The sequence below is a fragment of the Ranitomeya variabilis genome, chromosome 3 (genome assembly GCF_051348905.1).
Source record: "Ranitomeya variabilis isolate aRanVar5 chromosome 3, aRanVar5.hap1, whole genome shotgun sequence".
NCBI classification, from domain to species: Eukaryota; Metazoa; Chordata; class Amphibia; order Anura; family Dendrobatidae; genus Ranitomeya; species Ranitomeya variabilis.
The window spans coordinates 401,286,458-401,302,984 of NC_135234.1; the positions used below are offsets into that span (position 1 = coordinate 401,286,458).

At 41.7% G+C, this 16,527-nt stretch overlaps 1 protein-coding gene across 4 annotated transcripts in view; it reads left to right on the top strand.

Annotated features, from left to right (window-relative positions):
• The window catches only part of DHX40 (DEAH-box helicase 40), a 187,302-nt gene extending 171,546 nt beyond the window's left edge, over positions 1-15,756 (top strand). For all 4 annotated transcript variants that reach the window (XM_077296171.1, XM_077296173.1, XM_077296174.1 and 1 more), the window contains exons 16-18: positions 1,825-1,894; positions 2,687-2,915; positions 9,628-15,756. In XM_077296171.1, coding sequence (XP_077152286.1) covers positions 1,825-1,894; positions 2,687-2,915; positions 9,628-9,764 — 436 coding nt within the window. In that variant the 3' untranslated portion in view covers positions 9,765-15,756. The remainder of the gene's footprint in view (positions 1-1,824; positions 1,895-2,686; positions 2,916-9,627) is intronic.
• Positions 15,757-16,527: the final 771 nt, after the last annotated feature.

A 16,527-nucleotide genomic window follows, 5' to 3' on the forward strand; every position in this document is an offset into this window, starting at 1 on the left:
CCTGTATAGGGGTCGTTATCTCCTAGGTCGCTCGCCCAGGGGTAGGGCTCCCCACGGTCCAGAGGGTCCACTCTTGTCTCTCCTAGTTCGCTACACACACTACATAAGAAGGAGATTTCACAGGGCGTTTTTTAACGAACTTTTTAAGTGATTTTAACATATGTTTGTTATAAAAGCGATCATTGGGTTACACTATGCATGACCCATACTGGCAATCAGCACTCCACAACTGTCTAATATTACACTGGTCACAAAATCAATATTCAGGCGGTTTATTCCACACTCATGTCTGGGCTTACTGCACATGCTCAGTATTCATTTCCACATGCCGGGTTGTTTGTTTTTATGTGAATGTTATATGGCTATGATCACAAGCAAAACTGAATTCAAAATGGATCCATGGCATAGCTGATGCAATCTGAAGCACAGAGACCCCATTGGTTATTTTGATGATTGTTTTGGTTCCTTTTTTGTCAGTGTTTCCAACAGAAGTAGAAAGATTTGTATGATGCGCTTTTTCTTTAATTCTAAAAATTGAGACATAATCAAATCAAGGCGGACCTCATAATAAACAATGGGGTCCATCTGCTTTAGTTTGCATGAGTTATGTAATGGCTCCATTTTTGTTTTACTAAAACAGAGCAGACAATCAGAATTCATAAATGCATGGGTGACCATTAGATTGTCATGGGCAACTGTCTCCAAGTAACACATACATATGTAGATATTTTCAGATTTTTACAGTTATGTGCACTAATTGGATATAATTATCAGCTTTTTAACACCTTAATGAAGGTAGAAGTGCACTACCACTGTATAGAACAGGCTATACACAATTTGATGGGGTCACAACTCCCCTGAAACAGTTTGATCAGCCCAAAGTGCCACTGTTCATGGTATAATGGGCCCACACCTCCACTATAAACAGTATAATGGGCTCAGAGTTCCCTTGTACACTGTTTGATGAGCCCATAGCTTCCCTGTACTCAACACTATGGACCCCCACAGCTCCCTTATGCACAGTATTATGGACCCACATCTCCCCTATACACAGTATCATGGGTCAACAGCTCCCCTATACACAGTATTATGGGTTCATTGCTCCCCTATTTACAGTATGACCACCTCCCAGACCCCTAAATAAAATATAATGCCTGCACACTGTATGATGCCTCTGCAGCAAATTCCACACTGTGTGATGGCTCTCACACTAGCCCCCATGCTATACGATGGTCCCCACGATGTATGATGCCCCCCACGCTGTATGATTGTCCTATCACAAGTAATATTAAAATAAAAACATCACATACTCACCTAACCTCGGATCCTGGCAAGTTCTCCGACATACAGCGGCTAGGCGTGGGCAGACAGATGTGATGATATAATTGCTCCGTGGCATACACAGGATGTCAGCACTTAAAGCAACCTGCAGATTACAGAACGGAGAGCGGTAGTGCAGCAAGAAAGACCATTACAGTTAAAAGTGGCGGATGCTCTGGGTGGACCCCTCCGAGTCGGTGACCGCCCTTTCTGCTACTAAATAGAGCAAGGAGAGGCCAATGCGCTGTGGTACAAACTAGCACTAACTCTGAATTGTGGAACAGCAAAGACTGCAGAGAGAACCAATGCCCTTAGAATAAAGCATGTGAAAGATAGTGAATGAAAAAAATATTTGGTAATATTTATTGATCAAAGTTGGGTAAAAATATTTAATACTGGTGTTTCTGATCTCTGCATCATGCTGTATGCATTTGCAAATAATTCGTCTAAATGTTAGTAAAATGCTTAATTTACATTGTGTACGCTTCTGTTCTGTACTTGTAGGTCAATAGGAAGAACATTCTGCACAATGGATGGAAATGGCAGCATGGTGCATATCCATCCTTCTTCGGTTGTAAGTATTGGACGCCAAGCATAGACAGACACATGCTGATTCACGTTGGTTACTTGTCTACTACTAAGGAAACTATAGGCAGTTCGATGTTTGTTGGAATAGATGCATTGTTGTCTTCCTTTAGTTCCTAAGTAATAAATGAGACAAACCATTTGTAGAAATGAGTCCGTTATGCATTTTTCTGCTACCGCTCCATAAAAGGATTTCCAGCATTGTTCTAATAGCTTGCTTTATCGGTGCAGTGCTGTGACATGATGTAGTACGCTCCTAAGCAGCAGTAATAGCATGCTATCCCATCTCCAGCCTAGGCCCCTCAACTGTACAGTGTATAATGTCACAGTAGCAGTGTGCCTAATTTCCTTTCATCTCATCCCATAGACCTCTGTATCTTATATCACCTCTGTAGTAAACCAGACACAATCACACTTGGATGGCAGCGTATCTGGTTTCCTAACCATAGATCCCTTCCTTTCATTGTGGTGCGTTGTCATTTTACCATGTAAAATTCACTGTCTTTTTAGTAGCACATTCACATTCCTTCACATCCACAAACCTATTTCCCACTCCCATGTTACCCAAAACCTAGCCGCAGAAATGTGCACTTCCCACCACCCCTTTGTTCTCACTACTTACCTGCTGCTCCTCTTACCCGAGACGCACTCTTCTCTTCCGCGCTCTCTTTGATGTACATTATAAAAGCTCCTGACCTCTAGATATTGGAGGGCAGGTAGCCTTTGAGTTATTCAGTGCAATAGTCTAATTTTTTTTAAATACATTATTCTTTCCTTTAAGTTGTTTGGACAGGAGGCCCACCTGGAGTGGATTTTATTTCACAATGTTCTGGTTACATCCAAGATATTTGTTCGAACGGTGTGTCCTATCCGCTATGAATGGGTTAAAGATTTGCTTCCTAAACTACATGATGTTGATGCCTATGAACTGAGCAGTGTTGCCAGAGAAGAGGTGACTGAAGAGGAACTAGCAAAATGGGAATCAAGAGAACAAACAAAACGGAACGACGGTATGATTTTTTTTTTTCTATCAAACAGTATACTAATAACAGATAAGGTACTCGCTTATCCGGACTCGCTTATTCAACTCATCTTGGTGTCTGGCATCACAATAATGTAATAGTTACAGTACTCTGCTTTATTTCATCTCTTTAAAAACATGGCAGAGGAACACTAATTCTAGTATATGGACTCAAATGCTTGGCACAGTCAGTTATGGTTCCTTTGATTGCAACAAAGCCTTAGACCACATACTAGGAGTATTGTTTTCCTGCCATGTCTTTATGCGGATCATCTGTTTCTTTTTTACATACCATATGCTGTCAACATGGGAGTATATTCTCTTTCGTCATCCATGATGTAGAGCCTACTGTACATTAATTTAGTTGGGTGAGATTAAGTCATTTACAATTGCTCAGCTCAATATATTTAATAATGTACAGCAGGGGACAGAAGTATTTAACAAGTCACCATTTTTCTAAGTAAATATATTTCTAAAGAATTTATTGCCATGAAATTCTCATCACATGTCGGTAACAACCCATCCAATCCACACATGCAAAGAAATCAAACCATAGATGTCTATAAATTAAGTTATGTGTTTATGATGAGAAATTACACAGGGAAAAAAATATTGACGCCATGAAGAAAGAGGTGCAAAAGCCATGGAAGGTCATGACACCAGCTGAAATCTATCAGTAATTAGAAAGCAATCCTGCCACTTTGTGTAAAATATCAGCTGATTCAACTGATGGCCAAAAAGAAGGGGTCTCATTACCCAGGTGCCACAAAAGAAACATCTCATGATGGGTAAAACCAGTGAGCTGTGTCAAGACCTTCACAACTTTGTCGTAAAACATACTGATGGCATTGGTTACAGTAGAATTTTTAAACTACTGAAGGTTCCAGTGAGCACTGTTGGGGACATAATTTGGAAGTGGAAAGAACATCAATTCACCTTAAACTAGCAACGACCAGGCAAAATTTCAGACAGACGAATTAAAAAGAATTATCAGAAGAGTTGTCCAAGAGCCAAAGACCACTGTTGTGAATTCCGTTCTCGGACTCCCTCCTGTGGTCATGAATGGTACTTTGGTTAGTTCTGCTCTTGGACTCCCTCTGGTGGCTTCGAGTGGAACTGCTGGTCACTGAGGTTGGCTTTATCAGCTGCTCTTGTTTATTGCTATTCTGGCTTCCCTATTTAACTCCACTCAGATCGTTACTTCATGCCAGCTGTCGTTGTTTCAGTATTGGTTCAGATCTCTCTTGGACTTCTCTGAGGACCTGTCTACTCCAGCCGACGCTAAGTCTTTGCTAGTTCATTTGTTGTTACTGCTTCCTGAATATATTTCTTAGTACTGCTAATTTCTTGTCCAGCTTGCTATCATGATATTCCTTTGCTAGCTGGTAGCTCCGGGGGTGCAGAGTGGCACCTCCACACCGTGAGTCGGTGTGGGGAGTCTTTTTGCTTACTCTGCGTGGTTTTTTGTAGTCTTTTGTGCTGACCGCATAGTTCCCTTTTCTATCCTCTGACTATTTAGTGAAATCTGGCCTCCTTTGCTAAAACCTGTTTCATTCCTGTGTTTGTGACTTTCCTCTTAACTCACAGTCAATATATGTGGGGGTCTGCCTTTACCTTTGGGGAATTTCTCTGAGGCAAGGTAAGGCTTCTATTTCTATCTTTAGGTGTAGTTAGCTCTTAGGCTGTGAAGAGGCGTCTAGGGAGAGTTAGGTACGCTCCACGGCTATTTCTAGTGTGTGTGATAGGAGTAGGGTTTGCGGTCAGCAGAGTTCCCACTTCCCAAGAGCTAGTCCCGATTTTGAGTTTTACTCATCAGGTCATTCCGGGTGCTCCTAACCACCAGGTCCATAACAGACCACCTGTGGAGAGCTACAGAAAGACCTGGAATCAGCAGGTACAATTGTTTCAAAGAAAGCTATAAGTAATGCCCTCAGCCTGCATGGCCTGTATGCATGCAATATACCATTGCTGAACAAAAAACATGTTCAAGCAGGTTTAAAGTTTGTTCAGCATCATTTAAAAAGGCCTGTGAAATACTGGAAGAATATAGTCTGGTTAGATAAGACCAAAATTGAAGTCTTTGGATGCCATAATATACACTACGTTTGGAGGCCAAAAGGCACTGCATATCACCCCAAAAACACAATAATAACAGTGAAGTTTGGAGGTGGGAACATCATGGTGTGGAGCTGTTTTTCAGCATACGGCACTTGCAAACTTCATATCATTGAAGGAAGGATGAATGGACAAATGTACCAAGATAAAAATCTGCTGCCATCTAGTGATGAGCGAATATACTCGTTGCTCGAGATTTCCCAAGCACGCTCGGGGGTCCTCCGAGTATTTTTTAGTGCTCGGAGATTTAGTTTTCTTTGCCGCAGCTGAATGATTTACAGCTACTAGCCAGCATAAGTACATGTGGGGGTTGCCAGGGAATCCCCACATGTACTTATGCTGGCTAACAGATGTAAATCATTCAGCTGCGGCACTGAAAATGAAATCTCCGAGCACTAAAAAATACTCGGAGGACCCCCGAGCGGGAAATCTCGAGCAACGAGTATACTCGCTCATCACTACTGCCATCTACTAGGAAGATGAAGATGAAATAAAGGTGCAAATTGCCTCTTCAGAAAAAAAGAGGACTGAACTCTATAGCGACACCTGTTGGAAGTAGCGATCCTACAAGTCACAATCAACCCTTAACGAGTCTTGTAATATGACTTAGGATAAAAAACAAATCAGTATCTCAATTCGCAGACACGGTGTTTCGGGCTGTTGGCCCTCGTCAGTGCGAAGCATGAGAACTGATTTGGCTAGGTGAGAGGCTCTGGACTGGGGTCTAAGTGGTAAGGTTTCTCCTTATGGACAGTGTCATACCAGCTCTGGTATTGTCAAGGTAAGGAGGCTTATTCGCCGTGCAATGCTCCTCTGGGAAATTTATTATGCAAATTGCCTCTTCAGAGAAAAAGAGGACTTGAACTCTATAGCGCCACCTGTTGGAAGTAGCGATCCTACAAGTCACAGTCAACTCTTTAACGAGTCTCCTAATATGACTTAGTATAAAAGCATTTCAGCAAGACAATGATCCCAAACACATTCTAGAAGGTTTTTTTTTCTCTGACACCAATAACCTAAACTAAATTCAATAGAAATGTATGGAATGGACTAAAGCTCAGAGTTCATGGAAGGAGCCCACTGAACTTTTAGGATTTGAAGAGTGTCTGTGTGGAAGAATAGGCCAAAATCACACCTGAGGCGTCTTGAAGTTGTCATAACCAATAAAGCCTTTTGTACAAACTGTTAAATAAATTTCAGTAAGCCTGTTCAATAATTGATGAGAATTTAATGTCAATAGCAACTTTTAGAAATATATTTACTTAGAAAATTGGCAACTCGGTGTCCACTTTACTTAGAATAATACTGTAGAAATTTCCTTTTTAATGTAAATAATCAGTTAGAATGATTTTGCACTGTTTTATATTTAATTCGATCATTCTTGCAGCTTTCCACACTTTTCAGGGGAATATTTAAAATGTATTTGTGCTAGTTACTGAATAGTTCTCAATAAAAACTGAGGTCACAGTTTTTGGTTAAAAGAATGTAAATTGTAAAATAAAACAATCACAGTATACCCCCAAATCAATATATTTTCTGAATGTAGACGTCTAACAGATTGTGAAAATTTCACCCAGCACTTTGCAGTCAGACATATCCATGTAATTTTTGCATCAGATTAATGTTTTGTAAAAAATACATGCAAATTCAGCTTTGTGGCTACAGATCTAACATTTGGATACACAAAACTACTAAAAATGTAAGTTAAGAAGGTGTGAAGTTCATTCATGTGAGAAAAGAATCCCACCTAAATGTGACAGTCAGAATTCCACTGATCAAACATTGATAACCTATCCTAATTATAATAAGTGATTCTTCTGTACGTAGCATAGTTATTTACTTTTAAAGGGAAGCTATCACCACATTTGACCTATCTAAACTATTTAATATGGGCATACAGGTTATAAAATGCTGAGAAAAATACTACCTGTGTGTCTCATTTTTTTAGAAATCTGATAAATCCTCTTTTATCACTTTATATAAATGACCTCTTCCAGGCTCTGGGGAGGATGGTGTCTGGAAGATAACTCTGCCTCCAGAGATTGTTTTACATGAAGGGGAAGTTACCAGTGTAAGAGAAGTAATCAACACAGAACAGGAGAAATTACATTTGTCTTCTTGCAAACTCGTTTTTTGCTTCTCTGTGATCCTTGCTGCATTTTAACATTATTACAGCCCTGTCTGTCTGTAAGCTGGAAGCTGAGAGGAACCTGCAGATGTGTCAGTTATAACCACACACAGCTCTGCAGTGAGATCAGGAGCGCATAGAGCGGCCATTACAGGTCACACTGGGAATGCCCCCTTCTATTAAAAACAAGCTGTGGAGGCAGAGTTATTTTCCAGGTGGCATCCTCCCCAGAACCTGAAAAAGGTCATTTATATAAAGTGATAAAAGATGTTTTCTCAACCACAAGGCATCTGATGTGATGCATACAGGTAATAATGTCTTCAGCATTCTATAACCTTTCTGCTCATATTAACAGTTTAGATAGGTCAACGTGGTGACAGATTACCTGTAAAGTTGCGTAGAAGTAATGTGTGGTATGCCTACTTTATCCTTGTTGGCCCTGTCTTAACTTAAACCCACATATTATAGGGAACCTGTCACCCCCAAAATCGTAGATGAGCTAAGCCCACCGGCATCAGGGGCTTATCTACAGCACTCTGTGATGCTGTAGATAAGCCCTCGATGTTACCTGAAAGATGAGAAAAAGAGGTTAGATTATACTCACCCAGGGGCGGTCCCGCTGCGGTCCGGTCCGATGGGCGTCACGGTCCAGGGCCTCCCATCTTCTTACGATGACGTCCTCTTCTTGTTTTCATGCTGCGGCTCCTGCGCAGACGTACTTTGTCTCCCCTGTTGAGGGCAGAGCAAAGTACTGCAGTGCGCAGGCGCTGGGCCTCTCTGACCTTTCCCGGCGCCTGTGCACTGCAGTACTTTGCTCTGCCCTCAACAGGGGAGACAAAGTACGCCTGCGCCACAGCCGCTGCATGAAGACAAGAAGAGGACATCATCGTATGAATATGGGAGGTGCCAGACTGTGACACCCATCGGATTGGACCGCCCACCCAGGTGAGTATAATATAACCTCTCTTTCTCATCTTTCAGGATACATCGGGGGCTTATCTACAGCATTCCAGAATGCTGTAGATAAGCCCCTGATGCTGGTGGGCTTAGCTCATCTACGATTTTGGGGGTGACAGGTTCCCTTTAAATGGGTCACATCCCCATACTATAAAATCAGGCACAAATAAACTGTGTTATTCCATACCCAGTTTAATAATATACACCGCATCCAGCTAAATGGTGTCCTGCAACATCCAGATAATGTTGGGGCGCGTGTCTGCCCGTACTGCTATGACCACACAGGTAATCACCTCTTACGGCAATACACTTGTCATCTGGTTTCTATCTTGCACTTCTTTAGGATCATTACCCGCACAGTGCTCAGGTCTCCTATTGGAAATATGGAGATATATACTTTATCTCCTTCAATTTGACTACCCATTGTGGTTAAATATATTTCCAAGCTTACGGCACATGCACTTTATGGCTATTTTTTGCACCTGGTGTTACTACATGCGTTTGAGTTGCAAGGCCCCTTTACCTGTCTTAAACAATTGTGGCATTTGCCATACTGACATCTTGCTGCATGTATCTTCAAATAGACATACATGCCCCTCTACAATTCCTATCTGGTGTCCTTTAATTCTATCTCTTGCAAAGTGCAGATCCACAATGAGATTATTCATCTATTCATGTATGCATGCCATGACCACCTGTAAGCACACTAGTGTATATACATATATATACAAATATAAATATATTCATTCACTCTGTTGGATTAATGTGTACACTCAGTTGTTTGAATTAATGAGTACATCCAGTGTTCTATCTATGCTACGTGTCCATCGATGTCAGCATTGTATGGTCTTTTGTTTTGCTCATTTTGTATAACGGGCAGATACACTTTGTGTCGCTATCACCGTGTTATCATCCTGTGCTTCCCTCTTTTTTGTCTTTTAATAAATTTTGTATTATGCTCATTTATTGGTTCCTATTCCTGTTCATTGGACTTTATAGTTCGTTTTTTTCTTTTTGGTTTCAACATCCAGATAAATAGTCTCTTATGGAGTCCAGATAAATAGCAGTAAACTTCTAGATTAGTGGTGCATATATCCATACAGTTGTTTTCAATGACATGAAAAGACATTGTCAAAACACAACCTATAGCTCATATTGCAGTTTTTAAAAATGATGTGTGATGTTAAAGGAATCCTATGTTATCTATCTGATGCACAAATTGGATAGGTGTTGGGCTGTGACTGTCCTGGCCTAATATACTCCTGAGTGAAGCTTCTCACCACATGGCATACATTGTTGTAGCAGTGCTCGTATACGTAGGAAAAGATGGCAGGGGAGCAGAAGGCACATTGGAAAACGTCCATAACCAAAAATTTGGGGGACAAGAAGGAAAACAAATGTGTGTATCCTGGCCTGTTGGCAACTATGAATAAGAATACCACCGCACTAATTTACTAGCCACTCAATATAGTTTTGTTTTTGTTTTTTCACTTGTTTGTAGAAGGACTAGAAGCCTCATTGAAGAAAATGCAGAAAAGAAACGATGACAAGTCGATATCTGATGCGAGAACACGCTTTCTTCAACGAAAACAGCAGAAAATGTTGAATTCATATGCTCACCAAGGAGAAAAAAGTTGACAAAAGTGAAGCTGTGCTCTTTTTATATAATTACCAGTTACATCTAGACCATAAAACATATGACTATTCCGTTGTTTGGTGAAATAGGCTTAACACTGCTGTTATATTGTTGACCTGTCCTTAGGATAGCTAATATCAGATCGCTGGAGGTCCGACGCCTGATACTCCCATCCCATAGATTAGACGCCATCCGCTCTGACAGCAACCTGGAAGAAAACTGTGTACAGAGCCTGAACGCCACTGCTGAACACACTGTGTCTTGGCTGTTCCCAGGTGCTACCGCTCAGCTCCTATTGATATGAATGTGATCTGAGACACCGCACCGGGGAAAAACCACTATATAGTTTACAGCGCTGCAATATTCTGACTACATACACCGTTTACATCCAGCTGATGGGGTTGCCAGTTGTCAGACCACCATCAATGTTATATTGATGACCTAATCCAAGGATAGGCCAATATCTAAGGAGTGGTCTGTATTTTACCTATCTTCCACAAGAAAAATGAAAAAGAAATGCTGATTATACACTTTTCCAACATCCAAATTTATTTTCATCCTAAATCTGTATTTATTTAATGCCATAATCTAAACTATTTTCTAATATACTTTAATTAAAAATTCCCTTTCCTTCCCTAACTACACTATGTAACTTTTTTCCACTTCCTTTTTGATAATGCTTAGTTTGAGAATCCCAGTGCATTAGTGAATATTCCAAAAATATAAAACATGTGACTATGCCATTAAGGTTTTTTTTTAAAGAAAACTAATATTTTTAGTGTACATTTACAGTACATGACTTATCTCTACATGACAATCCAAATGTCTGTGGATTCTGTGTATTGTCCTCACGTCAACTGATGGTGTAAACAACAGGAAAACCTAATGTGCTTGTGCATTGTTCCTTCCTTTTGTAAGATAAACTGAGGTGGACGTGAATGTCATTAAGCTTGTAGATCAAAAATTCTGTCAATATATTGTTATAAAAATTGCATTTCTTCTTACAGAAATCCCTTGCTTTCATTCAAACAGCTATAATGTTAAAGAAGCACTCTTCCTTCCATCAGTTAACATTGCAATCATCATATTATATAGTGCTGTGTACTTACAATTGCTCAATTTGCCTTTCTACCCAGCTAATTCTTCACTTTTCCATTAGGTCTATGACATCACATGATTAAAACCTGAATAGCTGAATCCTTCTAAGCTCTATGTAGAATCAGGAGGTCAATTTTCCCTGTAAAAGTCATGAGTCACTGCAGATGTCCCTGGCAGTGGGGAGGGAGCTGCTGGGTCAGGAGGTGGAGAGAGGAAAGATTTATATTGAAAAGAGACTTCCTGTTTCTATATAGAGCAGAAAAAAAACAGAATAATTTACTGGGTAGAAAGGCAAAATTAGCAATTGTGAGTACACAGTGACATATAATATGATGATTTCAATATATTAAGAGGATAAAAACTTTGATGGGAGGAGTGCTTCCTTAAATTCAGCTGCCACTAGGGTAATAGGGTAAGCTTACGGCATATTGTTTTTAAAGGGGTGTTTAGACATTAATCGCATATCATCTTGTTATGTTCTAAACACCTGACCCCATATCCTGTTGCCCAAATTGGATAGGTGCCTTAAAGGGGTTGTTCATGAACAAGACAACCTCTTCTTGATCAAAATGTTTGGCTCCCATAAAATAAGAACGCCTATACACCTGTCCCGTGCCGGTGCCGTTCCTGCGGTGTCAGCACTCGCTCTCTCTCGGGCTGTCGTGCGGTGTTGTGACATGTGACTCCAGCACCCAATCAGCGTTGGCGCAACTGTCTCTACCTTCGGACGTTTTGAACATGAAGTCAGTGCTAGAGCTGATCTCGTACTTTCCTCTTCATGTTCAAAACATCTGAAGGAGGGGACAGTTACGCTAGCGCTGATTGTGCACCAGCGTCACGTGTCACAACACCGCCCTGGGAGAGCGACTGCAGACACCCCGGGAATGACGCCGCCACAGGTGGTGAATATAAGCTTTATTATGTTATCGGGCCAAGCTAGGGATATGACAAGAAGTTGTCCAAGCAGTAGACAACTTATTTAATTTGAATGTGGATTTCCTATGGATATGACTTAAATGCCCAGGGTGGGACAACACCTTTAGGCAACTCCTTTTAAACACCATGTTCATTTATCTCTTGGTAATGCCCACAGGCAGGCAGAATGTTATCATTTAAAGAGGAAGCTGGGGACAAATCCTTCTGTTGAAATTGCATGTGTCAGTGGATCACATCAGTGGAATTTCTGAGTTTAGATCAATAGTTAATTCCAGTATAAAGAGACTAAATCTCTGCAGAGTGCATAAACCTATTGGACCTTGCCCTGAGATTGCATTCACAATATTTTAATTAAAGCTTCATTGATTTGAATGGCCACGTTATCAGATGTTTGTGTGAGATATCCAGTGATGAACAGAGCTGAATGGGTTTGGCAAAATATAGATTTGAACAATAATCCAAGGTCTAAGCTTACATACTCCATGAATATGACCTGTCATCAGTTTAAATGGGTAAGGATTTGTCATCTATAAACTGGATAAATATTCTAGATTATGGCGGGATCGGTGGCGCTTAAACTGCTGAAACCTCCTCCAGTCATATGAACAGATGAATCCTATATTCCTTCCTCCACCTCAGCTGGGAGAAGTTTAAATGAAGTAGTGTTGAGGTATGTGCCATGCTGCTCCATAAATGTTTATGGCACTGAAAGAAACTGAGAAGAATTAAAGGGGTTTTTCGGGCCTGGTATATAATGACAGACCTTGGATTCTGCTGTTTAATAATTAGACCGCCCACATGAAATGTGAATATTTGCTGTCAGATGCCAACCACATTCTCTTCCGATTCTCTCAAAGCAGCATTGACCAAAGCAAAAGAATAAAAAAGTTGGTATGGGGTCGCACATATGCAAATTCCCTATAAGCACTCACATGATTATGCATTTCCCTCAATAGACTCCCTAGAGGATTTTATACCTGCCCTGGAAATCCCTTTTAAACCCTTAATGACCACCAATACGCAATAAAACAGCGGCTGTTATGAGGCCTTATTCCTGATCGCCGTTTTAAAAAAGCGGTGAGAAATAAGTGAATAGTGACCCACCCACAGGCGCAATTCCCACGGGTATCGGCCTTGACCAGTTTTGGAACCAATCAGGGCTGATTAACCCACGATAGCAGTATCTAAATGGCAGGATCTACCTCCCACGATCGTAATCATGGGTGCTAATCGTTGCCATGGTACCCATACGTAAGCAGGGTCTCACAGGCTGTCAGTGACTCACTGACAGGTCTCTCCCACTATAGTAAACGAGAACTGCAATGCATGAGACCAGCGATCAAAGTAAAAAAATATACAGGTCCCACAGTGGAACTAAGTGGAAGAGTAAATAAAATTAGATAACATCTGTAAAAAGGTAAAACAGCACACAAAAGCACACACAAATTACAAAAAATAATTTTGCCACTAAAAACGCAGCTTTTGCATATAAACAAAGTACACATACACATAAAGCCAACCCTCGATCCAACTGCTATGTCCAGCTATCGCCCAATGTCGCTGCTCCCATTCCCTTCCAAACTCCTGGAGCAGCACGTCCACTCTTAAATTTCCTCCCACCTCTCAACTTGCTCTTTGACAATCTTCAATCGGGTTTCCGCCCCCATCACTCAACTGAGACAGCCCTGACCAAAATCACTAACGACCTACTTACCGCCAAAGCTAACGGACAATACTCTGTACCCCTTCTTCTAGACCTGTCCTCTGCTTTCGACACAGTTGACCACTGCCTTCTACTACAGATCCTCTCCTCCTTTGGCATCAAAGACCTTGTCCTATCCTGGATCTCCACGTACCTTTCCAACCGCACATTCAGCATCTCCCACACTACCTCCTCATCCCACCCTCTCTCTGTTGGAGTCCCCCAAGGCTCTGTTCTAGGACCCCTACTCTTCTCAATCTATACACTTGGCCTGGGACAACTCATAAAGTCCCATGGATTCCAGTAGCACCTCTATGCTGATGACACTCAGATCTACCTCTCTGGCCCAGACGTCACCGCTCTGCTGTCCAGAATCCCAGAGTGTCTATCAGCCATATCCTCCTTCTTCTCCTCTCGCTTCCTCAAACTCAATTTGGACAAATCTGAACTCATCATCTTTCCTCCATCCCATAGATCTTCCTTACCTGACCTATCTATCGCAATCAATGACATCATGCTTTCCCCCGTACCGGAAGTCCGCTGCCTGGGAGTAACCTTTGACTCTGCCCTGTCCTTCAAACCGCACATTCAGGCTCTGTCCACCTCCTGCTCAAAAATATCTCCAGAATCCATCCTTTCCTCAACCATCAATCTACTAAAATGCTTGTGCATGCCCTCATCATCTCCCGCCTTGACTACTGCAACATCCTTTTCTGCGGCCTCCCTGCTAACACCCTTGCACCTCTCCAGTCTATCCTTAACTCTGCTGCCCGACTAATTCATCTCCTCGCTACTCCTCCGCTTCCCCCCCCAGCTAATCTCTTCATTGGCTCCCATTCCCTCAGTTCAAATTATTAATACTGACCTACAAAGCCATCCATAACCTGTCTCCTCCATATATCTGAACTAATCTCCCGATATTTTCCCTTACGTAATCTCCGGTCCTCCCAAGACCTCCGTCTCTCCTCCACACTTATTCGCTCCTCATCCAATCGCCTCTTCGCCGACTTCTCCCAAATATCCCCCATCCTCTGGAATTCTCTGCGCCAACACGTCCGACTATCAACCACATTCAGATCCTTCAGACGGAACCTGAAAACCCATCTCTTCAGGAAAGCCTACAGCCTGCACTGACCCCGCTGCCTCCTCATCACTACCGAAGCTACCGCCTCACCAAAACCGGAGCTCCTGCAACCCTCAATCTACTGTCTCCTCTCCCATAATCCTGTAGAATGTAAGCCCGCAAGGGCAGGGTCGTCACCCCTCTGTATCAGTCTGTCATTGTTAGTTTGTTTACTGTAAGTGATATCTGTAACTTATATGTAACCCATTCTCATATACAGCACCATGGAATCAATGGTGCTATATAAATAAATAATAATAATAATTGGGTCATTATGGACGCACTGATACCAATCTATAAAACTTTAATGTTATTTATTCTGTACGACAAACACTTAAAAAAAAAAAAAAAAAAATTAAAAAATGCCAAAAATTTAGGTTTTTCATCATACTGAGACACAAAAAAATGGATAAAAAGCAATCAAAAAGACATGTAAAAATAGTGGTCTAAATTGGTCTTATCACTTTTACCACATGGTGAACTGCACAAAAAAAGTAACAAACAACAAAAGGCTCAGTTTTCCTTAACATGAAAACACAGCTCTGGAGCTCCCAATTCCAGACACACCCACCACTGAATTAGCTAGAATAAAAATGAAAAGAATAATTGAAAATCTGAATTAAAAAATGATCAAAAAACATTATGTACTTCAAAAAAGTACCAAAAAATCTCCAACTCGTTGTTCACAAAGACATAAAAAAGGTACAGCTCTCAGAATATGGTGACAAAAAGAACGATATTTTTTTTATAGAAAAAAAACATTTTTACTGTGTGATGGCAGCAAAACATAATGACTACCACATATACTCGTATATAAGCCTAGAATTTCAGCACATTTTTTTGTGCTGAAAACGCCCCCTTTGGCTTATACACGAGTCAATGTCCAGAAAGCTGTCGAGGGAGCTGGAAGCTGTAGCACAGTCACAGCTGCAGCCGCCGGCTTCCAGAAGACATCTATACTCACCCTCCGTCGCTGCATCTCAGTCCCTGCATCTCTGTCCCGACATCTCTGTCCCGACACGGCAGCTCTTTCTGTTCCTGTGCTTAGCGGTCAGGCGGTACCGCTCATTAAGGAAATGAATATGGTCGCGTCTCCACTCCCATAGGCGTGGAGCGCATATTCATTACCTTAATGAGCAGTACCACTTGACCGCTGAGCACAGGAACAAGGAAGAGCTGCAGGGACGCACGAGGAGGGTGAGTAGGACGGGGGGTTGTGGGAGCCATGCGGGTTCGTGAGATGTGGAGCCAAGCATACAATTGGGAGAGCCACACATACCAGGACAAAATGGGGGAGCCACCCATACCAAGACAAAACAGGGGAGCCACATTCCAGGACAGGATGGGGTTAACACGCATAGCAGAAAAAAACGGGGGAGACACATACTAGGACAAAACGGGGGAGCCACACATACCATGACAAAACGGGGGAGCCACACAAAGCAGGACAGGGATGAGGGGACAATGCATACCTTGCTTATACTTGAGTCAATAAGCGTACCCAGTTTTCTGTGGCAAAATTAGGTGCCTCAGCATATTCTCGGGTCGGCTTATACTCGAGTATATACGGTATATACATCTGAATGTTTTATACCAGCCTAGCGTGGATGTTACAAAATAGTCACTGTAGATTAATTCTTTGAGAGGTGTAATTTCTATAATGGGATTACTTTGTTTTTTTTTCTGCTGTTCTGGCACCTTAGGGGCTCTGCAAATTTCGCCTTCAAACTATTCTAGCAAAATCTATGCTCCAAAAGCCAAATAGTGTTCCTTCCTGCTCAGCCATGATGTGTGGCTAAACAGTAGCTTCTGACAACATATGGGTCATCACTAGTGATGAGCGAGTGTACTCGTTGCTCCGGTGACCTCCGAGTATTTGTTATTGCTCGGAGATATAGTTTTCATT